General features: G+C 33.2%; 1 protein-coding gene across 1 annotated transcript; it reads left to right on the plus strand.

The window, feature by feature from the left end:
* Nucleotides 1–1,545: 1,545 nt before the first annotated feature.
* Nucleotides 1,546–9,314, plus strand: LOC145333401 (phytanoyl-CoA dioxygenase, peroxisomal-like). Its single transcript, XM_080178519.1, has 8 exons — nt 1,546–1,682; nt 2,310–2,363; nt 2,746–2,799; nt 3,051–3,211; nt 4,328–4,462; nt 7,862–8,028; nt 8,422–8,589; nt 8,701–9,314. The coding sequence occupies exons 1-8, from the start codon at nt 1,622–1,624 to the stop codon at nt 8,975–8,977; spliced, it is 1,077 nt and encodes a 358-aa protein (XP_080034645.1). The 5' UTR covers nt 1,546–1,621; the 3' UTR covers nt 8,978–9,314.
* Nucleotides 9,315–10,369: the final 1,055 nt, after the last annotated feature.

Here is a 10,369-nt window from a genome sequence, read left to right on the forward strand (position 1 = left end):
GGAACTCATTACCATGCACAGTTAAGACTTTCAGATAAAGGTCATACAATCGCAGAGTTGGTTGTCTGTTGGATGTTACTTAACCTAATACTCTAGTTGTTTGGACGGAGAAGGAGACATTGCATGGCTTCCCTAGTTTCTTTGGTTGTTAGACCATACGTTAAAGTGGCATTGCCAGCAGCCTCGCCCGTAAGAGGTTTTTGACGAAGTAACTTTGCTATAGAAAAGCTACACCACTAAATAGTAAAAATAATAAATAAAAGAAATTTAAGAATTTCGACCTGGGAATTTTTAGCTTCAAGGACACGAACAAATTTTCTTCAAAACAAAGAACAGGGAAGTTAAAGACTTATGTTGAAATTTGAAAGAAAAAAAGAGGTTCTTTTGAACATTTGTAGAACTGTGGGGACGATGTTATACCAAGTTATTAATTGTTAACTACCTCGTATGGGTTTGCCTGTAGTTCATAATACTCAGTGTAAACATCATTTAGTTCCAGTAACCAAGGATAATTATGGGGAACAATGACTTCTTTCTTTCCAAACATCCGTGGTTTTAGGTTAAATAACACCCAACAAACAACCGACTCTTTAATTGCACGAAGTGTTAACTGTGCAGGGTGTTGGTTTTGCCTATTTAGGGGCAAAGGTATTCCTCCGACTCTTAGTATTGATGTCACACGCCTAACACAGCAACAGTAGGTACTATTTTTAATGTTTCTAGTTCTATTTAACTTTTAATGGCTGACTGACTACATGAATATTATATAAAAAAACTTTTATTTCAAAATATTAATTTTTCTAACCTATAATATTGTCAGATTGTTCCAATTAAGAAATTAATTATGTAGACTTTCTATCTATAATACAAAGTAGAATGATGTCTGTCTGTCTGTCCGTCCGTCCGTCCGTCCTTCCGTCCGTCTGTCCGTCTGTCCGTCTGTCTGTCTGTCTGTCTGTCTGTCTGTCTGTCTGTCTGTCTGTCTGCCTGTCTGTCTGTCTGTCTGTCCGTCCGTCTATCTGTCTGTCCGTTTGTCCCTTAAGATCTCGGTAACCACTAAACCGATCGGATTATACTCTTCAGGGTATACACCTATTGGTCCTGTGGTGGTTTAAAGCTATTTTCTTGGGGGGTGGGACAACCCCCCCCCCAAAAAAAAATGAAATTTTTTTAATTATCTCTTGGGGCAAAGCCCCTAGAGGCTAGGGGCGAAGCCGCTAGTATTTTTATATTTTACCAAGGAGACAGGGGACATTGGGCTGTTCATTACAATGTCACTAAGGCTTTATAACAACGTTTTCTTATGTGTAGACTTTGAGGAATTTTATTGAATTTTGAAATATTGTTTCATTAAGTTGAGCGTACAATTGTTTCAACAACCAATTGTCATCTATAAAAGGTGATGTTTTTGTGAATCATCATTGAGGTTGTACATAAATTACATTACAGTTTTGAGTTAATATTTTATGAACACATGTCTATGTTTCTTGGAAATTCAATAAATTTATTATCTCTAACACATAAAAACATAAATACTGCTAAAACAAAGAATAATCTTCAGTTTAAAAATATTAACTTTAATTTATTGATCGAGTTATAAAAAAATCCTCTAACTATAAAGATGACTGTTACTTATACAGTGAAATCTAGTGTTAAAGAAACACTTACTATTGAGAATCCAGGTGATTAATTAAATTAAACATAGTTATGATTTATTAAATTTTTTACTCTGCATTCAAAAATATCTATACAATTGTATGTGTGGTAGCCAAGGGGTTTTTAGACTTAATCCAGAGGTGCATTATATTTATAACTAGCGACTACGCCACTAGAGGCCTCTAGTGGCACTTTAAATGTTTTTTTTTTAAATTTAAAATATGGCTATTTTGCGTTTGACGTTTATTTTTCGTTGAACTCTTTCTAAAATCGAGAAATTAAAAAAAAATAATTTCATTAGGGAGGGTGGTGGTACCCTCCCCTAAAATAGATATAAACCTTCTCGGGTTATGAGAATCTACCCTGTTAAGGAGAACCCGATCGGTTCAGCAGTTAGCGAGATCCTTCGGTGCAAACACACAAACACACAGTTAAACACACAGACAAATATTCAGACAAACACACAGGCATCCTGTCACTTTAGTATAAGGATGTATTCATATGCAAGTTCCTGCTTTAGTCTCAGTTTAAAATGTCCAAAATCAACCCACCCTAATAAGCAGGGTGGTATTTACTAATCAAGAAAAGCATCGCAATTTCAAAAATAACAAAATTTGTGGATTTTTTTTGTAATTTTTCCTTTTTTTATTTAGGTGAACTTTTCTATCAAATAGCAAGAAAAATGAACCGAACCGACAAAGATTTAGGTAATTATTAAATTTTTTTAATATTTAACAATTTCGATAAATTTCATCGGGAAATTGTCAAAACCTACCCAAAAATAATTATAAAGTTTCTCTGAAAAGTGCATCCTATTCGGACAAATAACCCTAGATGTTTAGATAGAGTAGTAAGGTTTTTTAGTCTGAAGCTTGTGATCTCAATAACTAATGAACTGATTTTTTTCACTTTTTCATGTAAGATTCATACAGGTCCTGTGATGTTTTTAGGCTATTTTTCTAGTTCCTCTCTCTCTGCCTCTTCGAATACAGATACCCTAGAGGATAGGATCGTATCCGCTAGTTGGATATACTATCTTTACTAATAGTTTTAAAAAAAGGTTTTTCTAGTAAAATCTAATGTTTTTAGGTATTCCTGGAACTTCATTGGAACAAGAGAAGCCAAAATACAATTACACTTTAGGTAAAATGTTTTTCAGTATGGCTTCTATATCTATTAATATCAGCTGGATTAGAAACGGTTTTAGTCATACAGAAAAATCACGTATCATAACGTATTATTAACAGCTTTCCACGGAAATCAAAATATGAAGAAGAAAAAAAATTAAAACCAGTTTTGTTAGCCTCAAGGGGGCCCTAGGCCCGGGCTAACAAAACTGGTACTAATTTGAGGATTTTACTGTTACTACAAATGTTTAAATATTTTTTTTTCAGATTCAGCAGCTAAGAAGTTGACTAAAAAGCAGAGAGACTTCTATGAAGAAAATGGATTTCTTGTGATCCCAAACTTGGTGCCCTCGGAGCTCATTGATGAGTGCTATCAAAGATTCATTGATATTGTCAATGGAAAGGTGGACAGTGGATCTATTCTCAAAGTAAGCTTTAGTATAATAATTTAATACCGTGAAATCACAAAACCTCTCAGAAAATATTTTGGTCTAGAGTTTAAAATATAAAAAAAAAACAAGTATCACTGATTCAACTATTGGTAGACAAATTACCGGGAATAGTCCCTTTTGTAGCAACTCCCCTTAAGGAGCGATTCGTCGTATTATTAAAATGGCCTTTAATAGGTTATTTTAAGTTAGGTTATGATATATTTGGTCAGATGATTGCCCCACAGGGTTAGAGCCCCCGCAGGGGCTAGAATAGGAGAAAAGCTATTGTGAAAAAAAACGAAAAATCGCACTTTAAGGAGCGTTGCCACGAAAGGAACTATACCCTAATTACCAAATTATTTTTTAAAAATTTACCAAAATGTATAGGATGAAATCTAGATTTTTTATAATAAATTTGTTTGAAACAAGATATATGGATACCAAAAGCAGATTCAGTTTTTAAAGTTCTTTTAAGAACCAACATCTGTACTTTTTTGTACTTGTTTTCTTTTATATTTGTTACTTTTATGTTAAAAAGTTGTTGTCAACTTTTTACTATTGCTATTTTTTGCAATGTAATCAAAAAATACTACAAAACATTGCAGAAGTTTTTTTATACATAATACATATTTATATAAGCAACAATTTTTCCTTTAAGTTTATAATACTAGCGTCTCTGCCTCTAGGGGCACTTGAGGTGGTGGGGGGAAGTCCCCTCTTCCATATTAAATTTTTTAAAAATTGGGTAATCATTTTTCTCAATTTCTCTTGGGAGGGTGGCGGTAACCTCCTCCAAAATAGTTATAAACCTTCACAAGACCTATATAAAGCTACACTATGAAGGAGAACCATATCGATTCAGTTGTAAGCGAGATCCTTCGGTACAGACAGACAAACACACAGACAAAGATCCTTTTACTTTATTATATGGACTAGCGGCTACGCCCCTAGAGGCCTCTAAGAAACCATGAGTGGGGGGGGGGCGGTTAAAAAAATATTGAAAAACCTTCCCTGGACCTATAAGAAGCTTCACTGTTAAGGAGAAACATATCGATTCAGCGGAAGCGAGATCCTTCGATACAGACAAAAAAAACTTACTACTTTATATAATAGGATTGTTATCTGGTTATTGCTACACTACCCGTGTTAACTCTGAAGGATCTATCACTGAAAGACAGGACAGGATTACCAAATGAAAGAATTTACAACAAAATCCAAGATTATGTTTGGGATGAGATTCTTGGAAAGGTAAGATTTCAATCTTTAACGTTTAGAAATATTGAAAAAGAAACATAAAGTAGTAGAATGTTCGATTGTGCACATTTAAGCTGATCAAGAACTACAATATTAGATACTAGCGGCTGCGCCCCTATTATCCGTGGGCTCTATATTCAAAAGAATATTAAAGGGCAGAAAAATAGCCTAAAGCCATACCTGACTTACATTTAAAAATTAAATATCCTTAAACCATCTCATGGCCAATAAGAAGTCTCAATGTAAAGGAGAACCATATCGGTTCAGCGGTTGGCTGGCGAGAGTCTTCGCTACATACAAAAAACAAACTACTTTATATAATAGGACTAGCGGCTACGCCCCTAGAGGCCTCTAGGGGCACTTGAGGAGGGGGTGGGTTGAATTTGATAACCCGATTTCTTATTTTAGATTTTAAAAGAAAAAGTAAAAAAAATGTGTTGGGGGGTGGAAATCTTTTTTTTTGGGGTGTGGGGTACCCCCCCCCCCCAATCATTTTTAATTTTAGTTAGAAAAATAAAAATTAAATTTTTTTAGGGGGGGGGGTATTTTTCATTTTTTGGGGGAATGGGGGTGTCCCAACCCCCCCCCCCCCCCAAAAAAAAAAAAAATAGTTATAAACCTTCCCGGTACCAATGAGAAGCTACCCTGTTAAGGAGAACCCGATCGGTTCAGCGGTTAGCGAGATCCTTCGGTACACACAGATACACAAACAGACAAACATCCTGTTACTTTAGTATAAGGATTAAGAAAAGCAGTTATTTTTTGTACACTTTTTTACTTTTGCATCACGATTGATGTTTAAAAATTGATAAAACTAAAACAAATAACGATAAAAAAGTATTTAATCGGTTAAACAAATTTAGCTACCAGTTTTATTATCAGTGTCTTATAGGAATTTAAAATAGATTATTTTCCTCTTGTAACAAAAGTTACAATCAACCAATTTCCAACTTTTATGAAATAATCTTTACATGAACATCTTTTCTATTTGTTCTTGAGTATTCATGATTTTAAGAAAGGATTTTGAACAAACATAAATTTTAAATAAGTTTATAACTATACATAAGTGTAATACAGAATTTTTGAATTAATCTTCACTCTCTTTGATTGCCTATTTAGAAAAGTGGGGGGAGGGAGGAATCGAACCACTACCTTTAATTTTTAAAAAGTAAAAGTAAATATGCATTTTTAAAGGGTGGAGGTGGGGTTTTTTTTGAGGCAAAGATAGTCATTTCGAAATATCTTTATATTTTCAAAGGGTTTAAAATACACGACTTGTTTATCTTTATTCTAGGAGCTGTGATTCAGCAGACTAATTCCATTTGAAATTGCTGAAAATTTGGATTTTTTTAGTAGCATAAAACTTTTTTTGTAATGCAACTAAAGGAAACTGGACAATAATGGGGGGGGGGGGGTTCACTTGGAAAACTTGTCAGAATCCTGGTCATAGGTTTATCCCAAATGGAGTTGCGCATTTAATTTGAAAACAATTTGTTATTCATAAATTATTTTAAAATTTCACAAGTGTAAATACAGAATAATAAAGATAGATAATACTTATTTAGCGCATTGAATAAATTTTAAGATTATATTCAGTTTTGTAGGTCCCGAGGAGACGAAGTCCCGGGCCAACGAAAGTGGTATATAATGCTGTTATACGAAACGATACTTGATTTTTTAGTATGGCTCAAAACTGGTTATATTATGCAGTTTAGAAGCTATTTCGGAAAATACTTCAATTATACTTTATTTTATCTGTTTTATCATTCATCATGATAAAATGATAAAAATGTAACAGGGTGGGAACCCTATTTCCGATTTTATATTGGGTGTTTGAAATCAGCTAAAAGCTTTGGAAATATAAACATAACCAAGTCCCTACAAGATAATAGAAAGCAATTTGTTAGCAGACGAAAAGGGTCTCCACTACTTGAACCAGATAGTTATATGGAATTTACATCTATACTTATACATATATTAGGCTGCCAAACACATTTTTTATAGATGCATTATTCCTCCTTAAACATGATTAAACTACGTTGCTAATAAAATACCTTAAATAATTGACATTTCTAAAGGATAAAAACATCCTTTTAGATTGAATTGAGAATGAAACAGACAAAAACATGATGATTTTTCAAATTTGCTATGTCACAAAATAGGTATAAACCTGCCGTGCCCAGGACATATGAGCAGCTACACTGTAAAGGACGACCGTATAGGTTTAGTGGTTAGCGAGATCCTTCGGTACAAACAATCAGACAGATAGATAGACAGACAGATAGGATTATCTTAATTGGAATACTTAATTTTTTAAGAAAATGTTCAACTTTACTTCAGTATCTTTAACCCTGGAAATCATTCATTCAAGAATCGATTAAAAATTTCATAAATCTTTAAAATTTTAAAACATTTTTTAAATGTTAAAAATCTATTCTTCTTTATTTACGTAAATCATATGTAATTATCAAATTATATCCTACTAATCCTTAATTATATCATGTTTTTTAAGAGTTTTATCATTAAACGCATTAGATTCATTTTACTAAGTAATTAACCAACTACAGTAATAGTAATCGCCATAAAAAAATTACGCTTTTCTTTTTATCTGGGTTTATGATTTATGGTTTCAACTAACAGTTGCCGAAAGTTTTGTATTTTATCGGAGTAAATTTGGGAGTTAAAAATGGTTTTGGGGTGTAACGTAAGGGAAGTGGTATATAAAAAATAATATTTAACATTTAAAATTAATAAAAATAAAAATTAATTCAAGTACTAAAATATTGAAATTTATAATGCTTACAATAAGCATACATACGGCTGTTGAGCTGTCATTATTAAGTCTATAAAATATTTGCCTATTGTGGTTTTTGCGTTTTTTTCTTATTTAATAACTTAATGTTTAGAAATAATGATGTTTTATTTTGACTCATTTTTTTCATTCATGTTTTTTCAATATCTAATAATCATTTTAAGAATCGAATATTTATAACCAAATATTAGTTTTTATTACGTTTTACCTTCAATTTAAAGTTTTAAAAATTTTTACATAAACTAATAAATTTTTATGGTTATGTAATTGTTGTTTAAGACATTTGTTAAAATGGCTTTAATAATTTATGTAGATATTATGAAAAATTGTCATCAATATAGTTCACTAACATGGACATCATTTGTTGGTCAGTTCGTTTATCCAGTAGGAGGGAATGGGATCTGGTAAAGGGGATGAATGGAAGGATTCTTGTATTAGACAGCCACAAGTTTTACTTTATTAATGTATATGATAATCTGGTGTAAGATCCAAGTGATGATAAATCCATTCTTATGAATATGCACCACTTATTCCTAAAAATGCTTATCAAAATATGTTTTACAATAATCTTTTATTTTCAGTACATAACCCTTCCTGAGATCCTGGACTATGTTGAGTGCTTCACTGGACCTGACATTCGTGCAGTCCACACAATGCTGATCAACAAGCCTCCAGATGCAGGAACTAAGACCTCCAGACATCCACTTCACCAGGACCTTCACTACTTCCCATTCAGACCTGCTGACAGGTTGGTAGATACAATGTTTAGGCATTGGTTTTGGTATCTTTCTAAACATATACCAAGGTTTAAACTATTGACTCTGGGTGCATTTTAATTTGCAATGTAGCGCGCTCAATTGCCTAGGGTATCCATAACCATAAGACTATCAACCCTTTGATTGCACGACCTTTGTTGCGCCTGTTGCATTCACCCTACTCTAGCTATTTATGTCGCACATCTGATATAGCAGCAGTAAAAACTATTTTTAATGTCTTTAGTTATGACGCATTGTCAAACTGATATTAGAACCTATGACCTTCCTGATGACGCGCGGATGCGCTTCGTGTTGAGCAATGGTTGTGGGTAATAACACATACCAAGATAATGATATTAGAATTTAACTTTTTATATGAATTGTAGGATAGTAGCTGCTTGGACTGCTATGGAAAGAGTTAATGAGGAGAATGGTTGTCTGGTTGTACAACCTGGTACACACAAGCTCAACCTCCAGCAACATGATTATCCTGATTGGGAGGGAGGTGTCAATGGGATGTATCATGGCATCAGAGGAGCTGAGAATAATCCTAGGTAAGTTTCATATTATTCAAATCTAAAAGCAATAGATTTTCCCAATTATCCCAAAAATGTGAAAATATTCTTTTGATTGTTAAGATAAAATAATTCTTATTTACTATTTAGAATCCACTTGCACATGGAGAAGGGTGACACTGTGTTCTTCCATCCTCTGCTTATCCATGGCTCAGGCACCAACCGCTCCACCAACTTCCGCAAGGCTCTGTGCTGCCACTACGCCACCAGCCATATTGACTACATTGATGTTGCCGGAACCAGCCAAGAGAATATTGCCAAGGAAGTTGAGGATATTGCAGCAAGACGCGGCATTATCATGGATTTCATGGATCTATGGAAGTTCAGGTCACGTGATGTCAGAGGAAAGTGTGCATCACATCTGTGAGTGTACACATAACAGGGTTGTCAAATTCTGTATACATATTTTCCTATTTTTGATCTGGCCACCAAATTTTGAGATTATTCAATTTTTTGATGCATAAACATCTTTATTTCAATATTTACTTGTTTGTTGTAAATGCTATTTGTATTTAATTTTCTGAATCTCTAAATTATCATATTTTTAGTTATTGTTCCATAGAATTATACCAATAACAGATTATTCAAAATGTTATTCAAAATGTGCAAAACAATGTGGGTGTAATTCTATGTTTTGCTTCATATTTATCAGTGTATTTATATTTTAAATTATCTAACTTAATAAAAGATATTTTAGTATCAAATATTGTTTATTTTATTATTTTTTTTGGGGGTTTCTACAAACTTTATTTTGGTGCAGAATATTTATATATTGTCATGAATTCATACAAAATAGTGAAAACACAATAGACACTCAAATATGTAATAGTGAACAGTAAATTATTGATAGCTAGCTTCTTGTTGTCAGGTAGGAGGGACGTCCAAGGAGGGGGGGGGGGGTAAAGAGATGTTTATCACCCATCCTCCATCCAAACAAATTATAGTTCTCGTAGGAATCTCCAAAAGTTTAATAGATTGTTGTTATCACTCATTTTAACCACAACTCCTACACTTAAAAAAATAAATTGCTTTAACGACTTTGTCAAGCAGGTATTAAGTTTAAATCTCCTCATTTTTATCTTTAGGTTATTAAAAAACAAAATGCTGCTGGTCAGGTAATTGTCATTCATAATTAATACAGTGGAAATCACTTTTTTTCAATTTATTAGTCTCTTGGTATTACACATGGTATTATAGACTTTAAAATATTTAGACCTCAGTGACTCAAATTTCAAACTCTTATGTTCTTTGGTTGTGGTTAATTTAAGGGATAGCTAGGTTGTACCAATTATCTGATAAAAGTTTTGGAACGACTTATATTTTTGTATTTTTATTGTTTTTATTAACATATGTTACATACCAACAAAGTATTTTATAATATTTTTTAACAATTTTTAGATAAGGATATGTTACATTATATGGATAGGAAGCCGAGAGCTCGCGGCTAGGCAGGCAAGGGGGCTAGTGCTGCGGTCATGATCATTATTATCATTTGGGGCTATTTATCTTAAGAGGCTATTTTGTATAAGGATATTTTGTCCAGCGCTATTTTGTCCTTAATTGATTGATTAGCCATAGTTTCTTAGGGTTTCGACCAAAGTAGTCATGGAGTAGGCTGAGACACTTTTGTATAGCCACTAGGGCTATCAAGCTCCACGTTCAAGCACATTATGACTTGACCCGCTATCTCATGCTATTTTGTCCTGAGGCTATTTGGTCCAAGATCCAAACAAAATACAAGATAAGATATAACAACAAA

This window comes from Acartia tonsa, chromosome 12, assembly GCF_053477335.1.
Source record: "Acartia tonsa isolate MP-2025a chromosome 12, ASM5347733v1, whole genome shotgun sequence".
In the NCBI taxonomy this organism is placed as follows: domain Eukaryota; kingdom Metazoa; phylum Arthropoda; class Copepoda; order Calanoida; family Acartiidae; genus Acartia; species Acartia tonsa.

Coding starts and splice junctions, on each gene's coding strand:
- LOC145333401 (XM_080178519.1), top strand. CDS start 1,622: ATGACTGTTACTTATACAGTGAAATCTAGTGTTAAAGAAACACTTACT. Junction 3,212..4,327: donor ACAGTGGATCTATTCTCAAA/GTAAGCTTTAGT, acceptor TTTATATAATAG/GATTGTTATCTGGTTATTGC. Junction 4,463..7,861: donor GGGATGAGATTCTTGGAAAG/GTAAGATTTCAA, acceptor TTTTATTTTCAG/TACATAACCCTTCCTGAGAT.